General features: G+C 42.9%; 2 protein-coding genes across 2 annotated transcripts in view; one reads left to right on the forward strand and one right to left on the reverse strand.

The window, feature by feature from the left end:
* Positions 1 to 332: 332 nt before the first annotated feature.
* On the reverse strand, positions 333 to 18,069 carry LOC133358272 (thioredoxin domain-containing protein 6-like). Its single transcript, XM_061576512.1, is given in 19 exon segments — positions 333 to 418; positions 2,197 to 2,607; positions 3,930 to 4,168; positions 4,756 to 4,900; positions 5,363 to 5,514; positions 7,304 to 7,411; positions 7,591 to 7,735; positions 8,391 to 8,650; positions 9,511 to 9,584; positions 9,586 to 9,666; positions 10,378 to 10,470; positions 11,960 to 12,042; positions 13,034 to 13,130; positions 14,635 to 14,751; positions 14,928 to 14,999; positions 15,283 to 15,386; positions 16,004 to 16,061; positions 16,386 to 16,427; positions 17,927 to 18,069. Coding segments are annotated over 18 exon segments (2,340 nt in total). The 5' UTR covers positions 16,419 to 16,427; positions 17,927 to 18,069; the 3' UTR covers positions 333 to 350.
* Positions 18,070 to 18,395: 326 nt separating this feature from the next.
* The window catches only part of VPS8 (VPS8 subunit of CORVET complex), a 33,790-nt gene continuing 33,219 nt past the window's right edge, over positions 18,396 to 18,966 (forward strand). Inside the window, 1 exon segment of the mRNA XM_061576534.1 lies at positions 18,396 to 18,638. Within this exon segment, the coding sequence (XP_061432518.1) occupies positions 18,570 to 18,638 (69 nt within the window). The 5' untranslated portion in view covers positions 18,396 to 18,569.

Below are 18,966 nucleotides of genomic sequence, written 5' to 3' on the forward strand. Positions count from 1 at the left end.
GCAAGCCAGTCTATAATAAATAGCAACTTTAAACAGATGTTGGAAATTATGCAATTCACATTTTAACATCGTATGATGGGGTTTCAAAAGAAATTCATAAAATGGGATAGAAATTTGTATATTATCCATGAACAATCAAGGTGAAAAAGACCGCATATTTGTTTACGTGCATCCAGGGTCGAGCACAAAAAACACGAGCGGTTAAAATGACATCATTTTCAAGCCATGTCACCAATTTGTTTTCTGGAAGAAAAAAAACAATAGACAGACATTTTTTTATTTGAGAATGAACATTTGTGTAATATATATTTTTTCTGAATTGTATACTTTACCTGTGCTTTGAAGCCTTTCTATGGTCCACCCTGGGATGCCGTTTCTGGCTCCTCTGCATTGCCTGTGGGTGGCTCTGCTGAGGACTCTGCAATGACAACACCAGGAGAGTCGATTTCAGCATGAATGAAACATTGAACACAAGCAGCCCTCGTCCTATATTATTTCAGTAGACCCCATTCTATCTACAAATTGATGTCGAGATTTGATATCATTCGACTGTTACAGGAATAGCCACGTGGATTTGTTTCAGATCGCTGTTGAATTATCTCATTGGGCAGTCGTTGACTATGTTGGATGGTCTGAGAAGTCTCACCACTATCACAAACTGGACTCATTAATGTTCCATTTATGGAGAAAGTGTCCAAAGTCCTGTTTAAGATAAATATATTGTGGCACTATTTGGAGCATTAATTTTTACAGAAATGAGGCAGGATTTTTTTGTTTGGCATTGCTGGACATAAAATGGGATAGAATTTGTATTTGAGAGATCTACAGTCGACAGTACTATGTTGGCATTTGCAATCTATGAAATCCATTTGGCTTGGGACCACAAAACTTTGCATTTAGAGCCCCAGTGGTCTCCAGCAATCTGTCAACTGCAGTCTGGTGAGCTGTAAAGATCTGCGCTTTCAAGTCCAGACTAAACATTTCTATTGAGTTGAACTTTTATACATTTTCTCGGTGACATCCATGCTTCTGTTCTTTGGTTAATATGGCACGTACATCTGAGATTGAACTTCACTGCAAGTGATCACGAGCTATTTCCTCCCATTTGGTCAAAAATACCAGTAGCTTTTAGATGACTGAGCAGTCGAGGCGGATATGCCGACAACGGATAAGCAAATATTACAGGTAGGAACAACAGTTCCACACTGCCCACCAGGGATTATTTGTGTCTGTCGTGATTAGCCACGCCCGATTTGTATTTCATAGAGCGCTTCGGGCTCCGCACCACGTGACACGGATCGCACGAATGCGCTGCCCAACCAAGTTCCTACCTGCCCATTCCGAAGGAACGTGTTTTAATCTGAAGACCCTGCCCTCAATGGCGTTTCCTATGAGAACCTCCACAGTACTGCTTTTGGCAATGGTCCAGTCCATCTCAGATGTCTGGTGACAAGGATTACTTTAACACTTGGCATGTTCACACAAGTTAATATCTCCACGTTCAGGAATCGGTATTTCCAGAAAAATTGGTGGAATACAAGAGATGAGTAAAATTGCTTTAAATCTAGCATATACCATACTGTGACAAGACCAGTTTCTATAGGTTACCAAACGCATGTATTATAGTACAGCCAATTTATTAACTATAACACATAACCTATGTTTAGCAGCAGATGGTTAAGTGCTACATTTTACTTATAACATCAAGGAATTTCATAATCAACGTTTTTGGGTTTAGATCGCGTTATTTATAAATGTGTCGTAACCCTCCACCACCCGACACGGCCAATCAGTAAAAAAGTGTCACGTTGACAAAAGACAATTAGTTCACTGCTTTAGCCCACCGGTGTGTTGAAGCGTGAAACCACAACAATTTACAATTTGAGTACGACGTTTCGCTGGTAATTGCATCCAGCATCATCGGGCAATTCGCCAGAATGGTGAGGCTCTGCTGTGTCTCCCGTTCTTATATAGAGCAGCAGCAGGGTGACGTCATCATTAACTCATTAACTCATCAGGTGCAAAGATTTGAGGGGGGGGTTATTGTAATTATATACTAGATTAGTAATCAGGCTATTGTTACGATGCGAGTTGTAGATTAGTAATCATTTGGAATGTGTTTTATTGTGATTATGCAACTGATCAAGGAATTTTATAACTTTGTAAAATGGCAAAGGTGCTAAGTGTTTTATACACCTGTGTGCAGTTGCTTTTGCTCTTCCTTCTTGTCTTCGTCACCATCTACATCACCCACTCTGCCCTCTTCAGCATTCATATCTTTATCATCTTTTCTGTTGCCTGTGCCCACTCTCTTTAACTCTGCTGCCCCATCCCTGCCACTATCATCTCCACTGCGAATGCTCTCATTACCTTCCCTTGAAATTGCCCTTTCCTTCTCTTCTCCATCCTTCTTTAGAGCCTCCTCCCTTTCTTTTTCTCCATACACCTTGTTTTCCTCTTGTGTTATGTCCTCTGCATTCTCATGTGTATGTCCATCTACTGCATCCTTCTCAATGGCTCTCTCGCCATCTTGCTTCTCTGTGCTGTCCTCCTCTGTATCGTCTCTGTATTCTGGCGGCTCCACTTTATCCAGGTCCGGTTCCATTCCTACAAAAGCAAATGTGGGACAGGGTGTTAAGTGAAGGGTCGTTCATAAGTGTGGACGTTCGTAAGTCGGACGATCGTATCTCGGGGACTGCCTGTGGCGCCAGATCACTGCTGTGACATCGGGCTGCAATCCATAAAATAGGCAGACAGCTTTAGTGGGTTATACAATACTTTGGGATAACTACTCGTTGAACAATGAGATGCCGATATGAGGCACTACAACATGTATTTATGAACCTATCTGTGCTGAATTTGAATATTATCCTCTTACATGAATGGTATTTTTCCAGGTGATCTATTTTTCACCCAGATGCAAATATGCTGAAGGAGATTATGGCCAAACCTACCAGCCTGGACCCTCCTGAGAAAAGGCTTAAATATTAAACTATTCTGTTGACAAATTATTTTAATCTATATACATTTTAATTAGTTTTGTCTTGATTTTTGAGCAGCTGGAACAAAATATGTCCAACACGAGCACCAAGTATTAGTTACGTAACAATGCACCCCATCTATGAAGTGACAAATTGTCACAACTAGATAACAAAATGTGAGTCATGAATATTTTATTTTCCATTGTGCATGTAGAAATCAGTGGTATGAACATATGAGTCAAACATAATTGATTCCTATATGCATTATTTTATTCAGTGTGTAGTGGATTCAACTGAGTCACAGATGCACTCTTTGGAGGCAACACATTTATGAATACCAACACATTAACACAAAGGGGTTACTGCCCCTTTACCAGATAACCTATGGTGGTGGACCACCAGGCTAACTACGCTAGTTACTGGGAGTCGCTACAACGGACAGGACCCTGACTTGGGTCCTCGTCCACGTGTTGGTGACTTCTTCTTGGACGTAGAACGTAGATCGTAGATCTTCAGATGACAACAGCAACGCTGAACCCTGGTCCCTGTGGGGACCCGGTGTATGTGCTCCCGGGTCGTGGCTGGCCCCGCCCTTGGCCACGACCACCTTCGAGAAACCTCTTGCTGTTTCTCGACCCTTCCCGTAGGATCTCACCCTGACACGTGACCACCCCCTAGCCCCCACCTGGGGCCCCTGTGTAGATCTTACTGGTCACGTGCCTTCCAGGGTCAACCAGAGTGTCATGGCCTAGGGTAACCTCATCCCATGGCTGACACTCTCACACTCCCTCCTGTAGGAGTCAGCACTGCACGCCACGCGTGGTGCCACTGAGCGCTATCCCAGCGCTCGCCGTGCCTCGCTAGAGCCGGCATTACTCAGTGACGTCCGCGATGTCACTACTATAGATCAATGTCAATCGATTAATCAATAAATCATTATATCCTTACCTAGCACAGTGCCATCCGGAGAGAAGCTGATGTCACCGAACAGTAAGTGGATGTTCTCTTGGGCATGGTGCAGGTTGGAGGCACCATGCAGTGCGTTCTCAAACACGCTGCGAGCAAAGCGTGCGCGCAGGGACTCGGGTGCCGTCTTGCGTGCCACATCCGGGTCGGTTGGCCCCATGAGTCGCCTCCATTCCTCCACGGCATCCTCACGGTTGAGCACCAGCATCAGGGAAGGCCCCCTATTTTGAAGCCATACATGCAAGGTGTATCAATTTTTACTGACCAAAACCTGCTGATCTGTCGCACTAACTTTTTTACGTGAAGGAAATGAACCCTTTCCCGTTCTGATGACGTACGTCTATATCGTAATTTTTCTTCCGATTCCACTCCAATGACATACGTGTATGTCATTGGAACGGAACCAGAAGAAAAACTAAAATAAACAAACTTTCTCAGTACCAAGGCTCCCACAAGGCCATGTGGGAGGGCGTGGCACAGTTTGGTGCCAACTATCATAAAGTGCAGTCGTGTCGTTACAGTTCTCTGTGGTGAGTACAATGGGAGTGACTCAGCAGTGCAATCACTAAAGAGTACCTGACTAACATAAAAATATATATATAATTCATGAATGAAGCCACAAATTCTTGTTAGACATGCTGTAATACACAGCCTATGTATGTACAGTATATACAACATGGGAGCTATTTTATTACGGGGTTGCAACTTCCTTTAATTTCTAGATTTAACTGACAAAAAGCATGTCTTTGTGTGAAAACATAAAATCTCATGTATCACCTGCAGTTCAATCGACAAAAGGCCTCCCTACCGTGACATGAGATCGACGAGCTGGGGAAAGAAAGCCTTGTCTCGGTGCTCGTGGTAAAACTCGGAGGCCAACTCTTGCGACAGCTCCACCTCGCGCATCATGGACACAGTGAAGCCAGCGTCGCGTATCGTGCTCATGATCTCCTCTGTGAAAAATCAGTCGAGCGCATGGTCACTGACGGAGGTTCCGCAGATGGATATCCATGTATCGCGTGCACATATGACATGAATGTACGTTGTGCACGCTAATATGTTAACACAGTAAATATAACACATTTACTCAGTGCATGAGATGAGTGTGTGTAAAAATGTAGAATAAAGTAATTTAAAAACCACCCATGCTATATCCTGTGCATGCATTGAATTGTGAATAGTTACCGTATTATCACTGTGATGTCGTGAAGCAAAACAAATGATGGTGTATAGGCAGTCTAGATGTAGCTTTACAAAAGTGTTCACCTTCCTGAAGTCTTATAATTTTACACTTTGACCTTCCAAGGGTCTTTTAAATTCAGAACTTTGACCATCACAAGCCTAATTAAATCCAAACGCACATTTTCCAAAGCACGTTAATGTCATGGTTGCATCTTGTTATTCACATTAATTACCCTTATGCTGTGGCAACACATCCGGCTTGATGACAGCCAGCGTTTGCTGTTTGGGGAAGAAGAAATCCAGCTCCTTTTTCGCCTCGGTGGGCGACGCACTGCCATGTAGCTGGTTGATGGGAGCGGCGTCCGAGACGAACTGTGCACGGAGGCTGCAATGCAGGTACATAAACAGGTACCATGATGGGGTCCACTATTGCAATGGGACTACAATAGCAGAATTCACTCACTGCTCCGTGTACTGCAACAAACATGCATAGTTTACTCTCAGTGGTTATTTTAACCAACAATTATTACACCACTGCTATTGCTGTTTTGACACAGTAAGTCTAAATAGGCAGTGAGGTATAATGCCAGGGATGAGTTTCAGATTTAAATTTCCGATTTTCTGTTTTTTAAGACCAATTCAAATTTTGTGGGACATTCAGATAAAAGTATAAAAAAATTAACCCGTAAAAACAAAGTTTTTCACTATAAATCCTTTATATGCGTGGCGGCTAGAGTCCTCTCGTCCTCTGGCTTGAGATGGCTGCCACCTATGGGTCAGATGATTGCCTGGAACCATTAAGCAATTGGTAATTAAATATAATTTTTTTTTACTAAAAAGTGTAACATTTTGGAAAAAAAATTTCACGAAAATTAATTGTCACGCACAACGAGTCTGTGTGGAAAATGTCAGCTCGATTGGATCACGGGAAGTGGGTTAAAAAACGACCGAAAGATTTGCACGGTCGTGAGCGCGCAAGCAAGCAAGCAAGTGAACTTAATATAAAGGATTTTAAAAACATATCACTGCCCGCACACTTGCAGGATATACTGCCGGGATGGAGGGTTGGTGGTGGGGGGTATTCATGATGTCAGCACACGAACCCGGCTCAATGCCGTGGGATTTGGGTGACGTCTTTATGCAGTGATGTCACCAATGCGTACCTGCCTGCCCACATGGCAGCCAGAAAAAAACACTTTTTTAAAATCGTTATTGTATGACATTACATCTTATTTTTGTAACCATTAAATTGTGATATTTGTAGATTGTTTTACTTTTTTATTATTATAATTTTAATAATAAGACATTAACATGCTGTTAAGTCACATTTTTACATAAAATATGACGAAAAAATTTCAAATCATCTAATATTTTGTATCTAGGCTGATTTTTGGATTGAGGACATATCAATTACTGCTCCATGAAGACCTTCCCATGCTGCGTATGCCACGTGAGTTAATTGACTATATTTAACAACACTGATCAGTGCAAAGTTGGTGAAGGAGCATTGCGCAATAAAACAATGGATTTTGCTGCACTGCCCTCGACTGCCAATATTGCCCTGAAGTAGCCTATAACACCCGAGTTATGCATGGTGATCACCCATCCAAGAGCTATCTAGGCTTATTCCTGCTAAATTACCGAGATCGGATGAGTTAAGGTGCATCGTGAGTGATTTGGTCTTCGGCATATCCTGAGTAATTCAGCAGTGATCCATATTATACTGGTAGGAACCTCCTGGTTACACCAGCCCAGAGGGGATGATTGTGTCCGTCCGTCCGTCGTGCAGGGAGGGGCTGGGTGGGGAGAGAGGGAGGGGCTGGGTGGGAAGGGAGGGGCTTGGTGGGGCGGGCAGGGAGGGGCTGGGTAGGGAGGGTGGGGCTGGGTGGGGAGGGGCTGGGTGGGGAGGGGCTGGGTGGGGAGGGTGGGGAGAGGCTGGGTGGGGAGGGTGGGGCTGGGTGGGGGGTGGGAGGGGTGAGGCTGGGTGGGGAGGGGCTGATCACCCCATGGTGCCCTTATAAAACTCAATGTTTAACCTACTCACGCCGGCTTGTGCCCGCCCTCACAGTCGGGCATATTTGCGGAATACACCACGCCGCCGTTGACCCTGGCCATTGACCGAGCAACCCAACGTTCCTACCAGCTCCCTCCGCAAGAATGTGTTGGACACCGACCTCTGGGGAGCTGCTTCCTTGGCCACCTGCAAGTCCTTGGGCCCCAACGTGTCCCTCCAGCCCTGTACAGCATCCTTCCTTGCGAGGGCCAGAGCTAGCACTGGCCCGCTGACACAAAGACAAATGCAGTCGAAGGTTTAGCATGCAGCCAGGAAGTTTTGTACAGAGGTAAAACGACACAATTCATCTTACTGGACCAAGGTACCACGTTTTAACGACAGTGCATTGATTTAATCATTAAAGCTGTGGTGAGTTGATTTCCAGTAAAGTAAAGAGGGTTAGGTCACCTGGTCATGTGTTTGACGAGTGTGCTGAAGTAGTCCTGCCCCTCGTGCTCTCGGTAAAACTCTCGCGCCTGCTCCTCGGTCAGTATCACCTCCTTCTGCATTGCGATGTGGAAACCAGCCTCTTTGATCGCTCCCAACACTGCGTCTGCAATTGTATTAAAAACAGGAGTGCTGTTGCTGCTGGGCTCGCTTTGTTTGAACCGATTTGCTGCCTGGTTGCTATCCTTTGATAGGGATGTGCAAAACTTCTGAGATTCAAATTAAGAGCATCATTGTTTGGAAGGACAGGATATGCAGAAACATACAATTAATGTACTTTATATTTTGCATTCAGCTGCAATATTTAAGGCATTACCTTTCAAATTCCCTCTTGTGGAGCATTGTTTTTTTATAATTGATTAGTTCATCCAACCTAAAAAAAAGCAATGTCTTTCCTCTTTTACATTTAACATTAGTGTACCAGCATGCAGAGTTATCTGTTAACCACCAATGCGATGCATAATTTAAATATTGTATTTAAATCACCTAAACCAAACAATTACCACGTGTGTGAACACATGCAGTCACACCCAAATAAAGTATTATTTTTAAATCAAGGCTGCGCATACCTCAAATCTAAACAAACCACTGCCATATTTCTATTAATGTCAAGGGTCACCTGTAGTCCCAATGACAATAGTCCTCTTCTAATAAAAAAATACCCACAGATTATTCACAATAAAGTTTCAAATTTGAAACCTCTACCTTTGCCTATCTTTCTCAATGCCCTGCTTCTCAATGAATGAATACGTCGCAGTTACCTTTCTTCTCCTTAAGCAGGTCTGGGCGGATGAGTGCGAGAGTCCTCTCCACCCTGCTACCCTGGCGGCTGTCACCACGTGGTGTTCCTGAGGCTGCCCTGTCTCCCCATGAGCGCCGCCCATCTTCAGGCTCTGCCCGCTCGCCCAAAGAGCCTCGGAGGTTTGGGAAAAAGAAGGCCAGCTCGCGGCTCGCCTGCTCCTGGCTGCTGCTGCCGTGCAACGCGTTGAGTGTGGTGTCCGTGCCGTACTGCGCCCGCAAGCTGGGTCAGCAAAAAACAATAAGTAGCATCTTCCATTTGGTTTCTCTTTACTGATTTAAATTTTGTCATTTGCATGGGTAGTGACATATGAAGGCAAGGATTGGCAGATCTTGCAGACTTGTGAAACTTATAAACCGACTCAGCTGAGGTAGTCAAGAGGTAGCTGGAAACAAACGTGGGTTGTGAACTTTTCGGTACAAAACTTTTTGTGTTATCCCCCCGTATGTACAGCCTTAACACCCTGGTAAATGAGATGTATCTCACGGGATTTTCCAAGTGCAATTTTTAAGAAATAATAATGAAAAAGTATACATGAGCTTCACTGGATAATCTAGTTTCTTCCCACATTCAAAACACCATTCAATTTAATTGGTGAAAAATCAGAGACAGAACCCTAGTGATAAAGAGTCTTGAAACTTGCCGAGGCTTTTCTGGGAAAAATATTTGACATTTTACGACATGATCATGCTCTGGGCAAGGTTGACCTACTGTACCGATATATATTATAAGCATACTAACCAGATATCTCTGACAATTATTATGAAATATTTTTAGAGCTTACACAACCAAATTTTCACTTAAAGTAAACGTACGCTCTTAAAGAAACATTGGATTGTGCTTGCAAAAGTACAGTATATTTTGAAGTGCCTTTGAGATGAAGTTTTACCATTATATTTTTAAGTGCTTTATTCAACAGGCAAGAATAGCTTGAGACACAGTGCATCATTGCAAGTAGAGCAATCAAAATGTGCATGTAAGAGGTGTTAGACAGTTTACAAGTGAAGAATGAATGCTGCTTGTCTGTGACCAAGCCTTTAAGGGCTGGACTCCCTAGTCTGTGATGAATGTGTGTTTCCCACCAATCTGGTTTCTCAGCCTTTGCCACCTCCAGGTCCGTGGGGCCGATGAGCTCTCTCCATGCGGGAATGACGTCAGTCGGCCCCGTCGGGCCGAGACAGCATCAACACGTGGCACGGGCCACTGGACATGAATTGCACCAGCTCTGCAAAGTTGGGCTGCCAACACAACACAGTCAAACATATGTTAAGCAAACACTTTGGGCAATACCACTCCTTCATTCACAGCAGACATGTGGTAAAACAAACGTGCAGATTGTGCAAAGAAACATGCAGTTAAAAAATTGTTTTCTCCCAATTTATATTCCAATCATGGTGTTGCCATAACACGTTTTCATTCAGTTCGCACAGTGACAAGTTCACCGCCCTGTGCCAGAGTACAGCTGCAGAATATTACGTTACTTAACGACTTCTTAAGTCACATGAATTCAAGGTTTTTTTTTAAACACTATGGGCAAACCTTTAATATGTCCTGTAAAGAGTGATTGTCTAAGTACATTTATTGTACCTATTTTTTTTGTCCTCAGAGCTGGAATATGCATAATTAAGTGAAAACTCCACACATTTATTTATTTGTTGTGCATGTTATTGGTGACCATACTGAATTGATGAAATCACAAGGCATGATAACCTGTTTAATTTGTTTTGAGGTATTCATTGTTTAATTTTGAAAGAAGAACTTGACAGTTTTTACGTGGTTAGCACGATAACCTGTTTTAATTGAGGGTAACTGTCTGGATTCAAACCCAGATTATGAACATAGCCAACTCAGTTCTCTGAAATAGTATTAGCATCCCCAACAATGTCCCGACCTTCTTTACAATGCAATTACGTGTAAATTGTGTGTCCAAGGGTGTGTGCATGGGATACCTCTCCTGAGCGATGCTGGTAGAAGTCACGTGCTTCCTCGGGCAGCAGTGTCCTCTCTTCATGAGCCACAATCTCAAACCCAGCTTCTTGCACCTATCCCAGACATTGCCATTGAAAGCATCATCAGAGCCAACATCGGAAACACAGAAATCATGAAGACAGGCTCTTTGGAAAAACCCAGTCAATTATTCCAGGTTACTGTCCACAACACGTTTAATAAATTAAACATTAGTTGTTTGTATTTTCACAGAAATCAGGAGTTATCCCTGATGGTGTGAATTAAGTAACACCACATTTCCCCATCAATTGTTAATTTGGTAGTAGGGCTAGGTGTGCATGTCATCTGTATTTGTAAGTGGTTCTGAGATTGAGCAATTATACTGGTAGGAACGAAGTGGACCAGACCACCAATAGATTAATGTGTCCGTCCGTCCGTCCGACTGTCCGTCCGTCCCTATATCAACATCGCCCCCTACTGCAAACACTTGGCATGACCCTACAAAAACCTTTAGACTCAGTGACGCTATCCTGGTAGCAACATCGCCCCCTACTGCAAACACTTGGCATGACACGTGTAACATTCCCTTATTCCCTGAGATAGCTTTTAATTAAAACTTTTAATTAAAACTTTGAAATTAAATTTAAAAAAAAACTCACAGCGCCCTAAAGCCTACAGCTGTAGCAACATCGCCCCCTACTGCAAACACTTGGCAGGACCCTACAAAAACCTTTTGACTCAGTGGGGCTTTCCTGGCTTAACAAGTGTAATAATAAACTTCGCTTCAAATTTACTTTACTGAAACGCAGCACGTTTTTTTAACACAGAGACAAGAAACATTTATTAACACAGAGACGAGATACATTTAATCGCCTTATTTTTTTGCACGAAAAGCACGGCGCGAGGCCTAGTGCTGCAGGCTTCGCGAGGCCTAGTGCGGCAGGCTTATTAACACAGAGATGAAACGCAGCACGTTTATTAAAAAAAAAAAATTCTTTCCTGAAACGCGCACGTTTTTTTAACACAGAGACAAGAAACATTTATTAACACAGAGACGAGATACATTTAATCGCCTTAATTGTTCACGAAAAGCACGGCGCGTGGCCTAGTGCGACAGGCTTCGCGAGGCCTAGTGCGGCAGGCTTCGCGAGGCCTAGTGCGGCAGGTTTCGCGAGGCCTAGTGCGGCAGGCTTCGCGAGGCCTAGTGCAGAAGGTGGTGGTGGGGGGTGGTGGTGGGGTGGTGGTGGGGGGTGGTGGTGGGGGGTGGTGGGAGGGGTGGTGTTGGGGGGTCTTTAAATCTCACAGCGTTTCTTGTCAAAACAAACACTTTTAATTAACGTTACACTAGAATACAGTAATTTTTTCTTTAACTCCTCTATACCCGGTCGATATCCCTGTACCGGTACTAAGTATTATTCCTACCAGCCCACCCCGCAGGGTCCTGTTTAAGGGGGCAAAAGGAACCCACACAGCATCTATATCGATGGGGGAAACAATGGACATGAATTCAACGTGAAAATTTAGAGTGTCTCAGAGGCTCACATTGGCTGCTTTAAGAGTGAAGATGGGCACATGCATTGTTACCTTCATGATGATTTCCTCCACTTTCCCCTTAGCGACCACGTCTGGCTTGATGAGGGCCACAGTGTATGGGTGGCTCGTGAGAGCTGCAAACAGGAATGAGCATCAACAACATACTCAGTGCCCTGGAACAATGTGACCACATCCATACGTAGCCTTCTGCTTCGATCCAATCTCATATAAATCAATTTTATTGAAGAATTAAAAATAATGCTAAGCAAACATATCTTAGGTCTAAAATCAAAGAGAATTGCCAGTGAAGTAATTTGTTTCTAACAAAAAATTGAAAGATGATTGCCTGAAAAAATGTACCATGTACATTTACTGCAATTTGTTCAACTGGATTTGGATTAATTGTAAAATAAATGCACATTTATTTAACTGGGAAGCCTCACGGTGGCGAGATGTTAACAACCTCGCCTGGTATACAGGAGATCGTCGGTTCAATACCGACCCTGGCGGCTGGATATTTGGAGTTTGCATGTTCTCCTCGTGGTCGTGTGGATTTTTCTCCGGGTCCTCCAGTTATTCCCTCCACATTTAGAAACATGCGTTTAGAGTATTTGTCTGCTACAAATTTACACATGATAAGCCACCTCGTTGAGCGATCATTTTCCCTCCACATTTAGAAACATGCATTTAAAGTATATGGCTGCGATACATTTCCACATAATGGGGGCCGTGCCTTTGAGGCACGGCATTGGTGAGATGTTACCTGCCTTGCCTGGTATACAGGAAGTCGCGGATTCTATCCCAAACCTAACACCTGTATATTCGGAGTTTGCATGTTCTCCCCGTGGTTGCGTGGAATTGTCTTCAGACCCTCCGTTTTTTTCCTCCACATTTAGAAACATGCGTTTAGAGTATTTGGCTGCTATACATTTCCACATAAGCCACTTCGTTGAGCTATCATTTGTGGCCAGGTCGTTTCTTAAAAAGAGCTATATATCTCAGTGGGCCTTACCTTGTAAAATAAAAATAGTAGTCATATTTTTCATTAGAGTTCTGCAATGTATCTTGGCCAATTCATTTTTAAAAGAATGTTTTGCACTTCTTGTGTAATATATGCACCCTCACCTTCTTCCCCTTCTTCCTCTTCTTGATCTTGCTGCCCCCGAGGGGTCTTCATATCCGAGTCATTGTCCTCCATGCTCTGCAGGGCAGTGTCTTGCACCTGCAACCCCAATTGCCCATTGATACAACTCTCACTTAAACCGTACATGCACAATTGATTAAAATTTATTTAGAGTTAGACTGATGGCCTTAATCTAAGTTGTCTTGTTGTTGTTTGACTTGCATCCCACTGGGATTTTTGCACACAGCGTTGGTGTTCGGTGTTTTTTATGCAATATTTTGCTGTTTTTTCTTGGATTTTCTGTTTGCACTTAGTCACATATTCACTTTAAGATGTTTTTTGTTCATGTTTTAGTTTTTTGTTTGTTGCGGTTGCACCCGATTCAAGAGCCGAATGGCTCACAGGGCTATACCTAATAATTGAACTTGAACTTGATCTGTGATCTGACAGTAATTATAAGGATGGAAATAGGATATTCACTTCATGTCCAACTATAGTGTAGTTTCCAACTGTCAGTCAATATGGCTGTACTCTGCTCTCAAGAAGGCATCACCTCAAAGATTATTCTGATATATGTTTCTAAGACTGTCAATGATAACAGCAGCTATCCTTTTGATTTTCATTGTACACTCCTAACACATTTTATTTATCTTCTTGGTTCTTTCGGTAAAGTCACGTAGAATGGAAACAAGACAGCTGTCTCCCCGACAGACCTGGTCCTCACCTGATGACGGCTGCTTGCGTTGTGGCCGAAACGTCGTGAGAATTATTTTATTATGTTTTATTTTATTATTTTTATTGTTTCCATTCTATGTGACTTTACCGAAAGAACCAAGAAGATGAATCCCTGCAGTCACGAAAGCTTTAAATCGACATTTTATTTAAGTTTTGATTATTCATCTAATTTGTTTTACTCAAGCTCTGTTCTCTTGAGTGCACATTACTGATTCTGTCCTGGAATGCAACTGCAACTGGGCCATGGTATCTCTATGGAAGCGTCCCTAAACCTGAGCAAATGAGAGCAATCCATTACCTCTCGAGGGCTCGTTTGGTAATTATCAGTCCTACTTTCATATAAAAATTAGTTATTGAGAAAGTTTATCGAACTTTAGCCAAATTGTCAAGTGGAAACACATTCTACCTGGACACAAACCCACAACGCTACTCCATTAAGTAACAGGTCCCTGCGGGGTGGGCTGGTAGGAACGAACAAATACGATACGAAGGGAGAGTTTGAGGCCTAGTTCTAGGCTTTAGGCCTAGCTGTAGGCTTTAGGCCGCTGTGAGTTAATTTTTAATTTAAATGTTTTAATTAAAAACTATCTCAGGGAATGAGTTAATTTTTAATTTAAATGTTTTAATTAAAAACTATCTCAGGGAATTAAAAAACTATCTCAGGGAATTATAAGGGAATGTTACACTTGTTTAGCCAGGAAAGCCTCACTGAGTCTAAAGGTTTTTGTAGGGTCCTGCCAAGTGTTTGCAGTAGGGGGCGATGTTGCTACACCTAATCGGACATCGGACGGACGGACGATATAATCTATTGTAGGCTGGTTCACGTCGTTCCTACCAGTATAACGGGAACATCTCAGCTGCTGCTCACCACCAGACGCTCGCCTCCTTCATCCAGAACTCGCTTTTCAGCCTGCAGTTGTGCCAGGATTTTCCGCTGTAGAACGGGAGCGTTGGCGCCACGCACTACATCCACGAGCTCCCCGCCCTACGTGACACATGGGTCAAATGGGTGTGAAAATGTACCTCCGAGCTGAAAATTCGAAGCATCCAAATTCAAATGTGCTCTGGAATATATGGTTGTATAATATTTATATGGACCTAGAAATGTTATACTTTTAAACTATTAAACACAAATTAGACTCAATCCATAAAATAACTTACCGCATAAAAGAGGAACGTTGGCTCACATTTCCCCCTGTACTTCTCTAATGCCTCCACACCGTCAGCTTCTGCCTGTAAATCGGATGCCACTTAAATCATACCATGATAGGAGTGAAACCGTACTGTAATATCAACAGTGCTGTATCATGTCCACAAACGTGTCTTTTTAATATTTGAGTAAAGCACTTTTAATGAACAAAAGATACAATACACAAAGTGATGTTTCAGTTGCATACACAGTATGACAAACTGATACTGCTGGAAATAATTCTATAAAGTACATGATATTCTCCAAATATATTTCGGAGATGTTTTCTAAAACAGCTTCATTTCAGGGACACACACAACGGCATACCGCTGCGAAGTGCAGTAAGTCATCTCCCAGCTCATTTTTTATTTTCCGGAACAGACTCATCACAGCTTTGCAGGGTCCACACCATGCTGGATACACGTCTGTCACTGTAGTGGCAAACAGAACAGCACTGCATAGTCAGAAGACATGAACAAGTGACTTAATCTCAAAATGACTGCAATGTGCAAAACAACACATCTTTTTTCGTAGAACATTATACATATAGTGCAAGTTGCTTTAGATTATAGCAGAATTATTATATAGTATGGTAAGTCCTCGCTTAACGCATGTTCACACGCGTTTTCGCTGTAACTTTTCGCACAACATAAACGCGTCCGTGTATAATGCGCCCATTATAACGCGGTTTTTGAATGGTCGACAAGGTACTTTTTTGAGAAGCGTGGCTGAGCGGTACCTCAGTTATTTATCCCGGCATCTTACTGTATGTGTACACTGTATCCTGCCAAACTTTCTCCTTACGTTATATATGGGGAAATTGTTTTCGCTTAACGTGGCCCTATTCAGGAACGCATCTACCGCAGTTAAATGAGGACTTACTGTATTTAATAGAACTGTTCACCTGATGACAAATGGAGTACGGACTTGACCTACTTTGAAATGTTTGTAAATTAACTCATGACATAGTATACAATGTATATGAAAAGACATTGTCCTGTTTGCATGTGTGAATCATGAGATTGCAGAAAGGTCATGGAGTTGTCACCTATTAATCCTCTCAATGCCATCAACTCATCCCACTGCTCCTGGTTGGAGATGAGCACCTGAGGAAGTCCGAAATCACACATTGAGTTTATATTTACTGATTTGTTTCGCGGATAGACCTCAGTTTCTGCGAGGGTTAGCTTCTTGAAAATCTGCTCTTAAAGTAGAATTAGCGAATTTAGATACAATGTTTATATGTGGTCAACTGAACATACGGGTGAAAATGTTTATTGTTTCATAAGATAAATCCTGTACTGTTAACATACATAACACTCAAATACTTTATGAAATTGTACAAGAATACAAATTGTGTACTGGCTTTTCAAAATAAATTCAGGTCCAACAAAATTAATCAAAGAAATTGCCAAAATGTTTATTTTTACCTGCAGTTGTATTTCCTTCTTTTTGGCTGCCATTCCAAGTTGCTGTTGTAAAATGCAAACGTATTATACACGCCCGTAAGTGTGGTTTACGGAGGTCACGTTTTATATACAAGTTATACAATAGCAATTATGCACAACCATTGAAATAAAAAAAATATTCAAGAGACAACCCCCAAAAAACAAGCAGCTCTTGCAGATACAGAACGTCCTGAGCTGACACCGCTACACGGACGCATTGCAACTTACGAAGGGCGTCAGAAAGACACGCTCGACCGCATCTTTAAAGTACATTACAATAACACATTCCTGCAGAGGGAGCTGGTAGGAACGTTGGGTTGCTCGGTCAATGGCCAGGGTCAACGGCGGCGTGGTGTATTCCGCAAATATGCCCGACTGTGAGGGCGGGCACAAGCCGGCGTGAGTAGGTTAAACGTTGAGTTTTATAAGGGCAACCACAGGGTGACCAGCCCCTCCCCACCCAGCCCCACCCCCCACCCAGCCCCATCCAGCCCCTCCCCTCCCCACCCAGCCCCTCCCTCCCCTCCCCACCCTCCCCTCCCTCCCCACCCAGCCCCAACCTCCCCACCCAGCCCCTCCTTGCACGACGAACGGACGGACACAATAATCCCCTGTGGGCTGGTGGAACCAGTGGGTTCCTACCAGTATTACTTTCTCATGAATGTAACTTCAAACGTACAGCTTGGCTAAGTATCTACAAGTAGTAACGTTATTATTTATGTAACCAGGTGATGAAATACGGGCTCGTTGAGACACATGGCGACCTGAATACAACTGAATATTTAAACAAATTATGAGTTTAACAAAAACTCATACCTGTCAACCACTTACCAGTGCCCTATCTTATTACAGACCAATTCAGACCTCATTGATCACCCCATGCCCTTATACATTTCAACGTTCATTCTACAAAGTCCCATCACAAGGGAGAAACACAAATAAACACAATTCTATTTTTTTTGCCCGTATCGAAACGGCTATACGCCGTATAGACCTGGGTTGAAACTACTTTATTTAATTTTCGATTTAAAGCTTTCGTGATTGCAGGGATTCATCTTCTTGGTTCTTTCGGAAAAGTCACGTAATATAAAATATAAAATAAAACATAAACTTTTTTTATTATGTTTTATTTTTATGATTTTATTATTTCCCTTCTACGTGACTTTACCGAAAGAACCAAGAAGATTTCTTGCTGTGGTTTTCGCACCTGATGATGATTGCTTGTGTTGCAATCTAAACGTCGTGAGAATTTTATTGTTTAATTTTAATAATTTTACTATTTCCCTTCTACGTGACTTTACCGAAAGAACCAATAATACTTTATTTAACTCGAAATGTGCACAAAGTTCAACACAGCCCAGTAGCAACGGCGAACTTCAAATGTAAATGTTTTAAATGTATTCGAAATGTGCCAATAGTTTATTAACTTCGCGAGCGGTGAAACGATAACGACGTTGGACATTAAACAAGCGTGCAACACAAACTATATTCATCACGGCAAAGGCAGCACGACGTTAACTTACTTCCTATTCGATTGCTGACGTTATATCTGTTTGTTATGAGTGTAAGTAACAATAATTGTTGTTGTTACGAGAGAAAAAGATTATCGCTGCGAAATAAAAAAAAAACTTTGACTCGGCGTCGCTGTCGCTTGGCAACCGCGTCACGTGACAACGCATCAACGAATTCGATTGGTCCACGCTGTGTGCTGTCCGTAAAATGATCCCCCATCGTGGGGGAAACGCGGTCGGCACAATGGTTCCGCTCGCGGATTTATCAACACATTGCCGTCTCGTATGACGTTTCGTTCCTTTAAAATGTAATCTTTCGCGAGTCGCAACGGCAGACGCAACATTTGAACTCTCCATTTTTTGTATAACACGTTTGCTTTTATTTAATGAAGAACAAAAATTATTGGGAGAACTTCGGTGCGGAACTTGAAATCGTTTCAACTCACTGTTTCCGGTCCGGGCAATGTTCAAGGAAGCGGCAGCGATCAGCTGCTTGGGGTCAGGGGTCAGGCGTTGACTCCCGTGTCAATATCGAACTCGCGTACAGCAGCAGCACCACAACAACACTAACCAGCAGCAACAACCAGCAGCAACAACCAGCAGCAACAGCAACAACCAGCAACAACCAGCAGCAACAACCAGCACGAGGCGCGACATGTCCTCCGCAGAGTCCAGCCCCAGCCGCTGTGCGTCTATGGCTGATCTGACGGACGACATTGAGGAGGTAGGGAACTCACAAACCCAATGAGGGATTTACACCATTGGAACCTCCTTTGCCAGTAGCAAAATATGATGATTGGTTTTTTTACCCTTTTATGTGGCAACAAAACTGACACCTTTTTTTGCGTCATCTGGTCCAACACCATGTGAGACTGGGCTCTAAAGAAAGCTGTCTCGGGTGTGGACCAATCCATTTCAAGGACAGTGCGTACATTATCAGAGTTGTGTTTTTTGTTTGTATTACGACTGCAGGTATTGTGGTCAATGCAAACATGACTCCTTGTAAAAAAGGTGTCAGTTTTGTTGCCAGATAAAAGGGTAAAAAACCAATT

This window comes from Lethenteron reissneri, chromosome 7 (assembly GCF_015708825.2).
Source record: "Lethenteron reissneri isolate LAM-NWPU_2019-01 chromosome 7, ASM1570882v1, whole genome shotgun sequence".
NCBI classification, from domain to species: Eukaryota; Metazoa; Chordata; class Hyperoartia; order Petromyzontiformes; family Petromyzontidae; genus Lethenteron; species Lethenteron reissneri.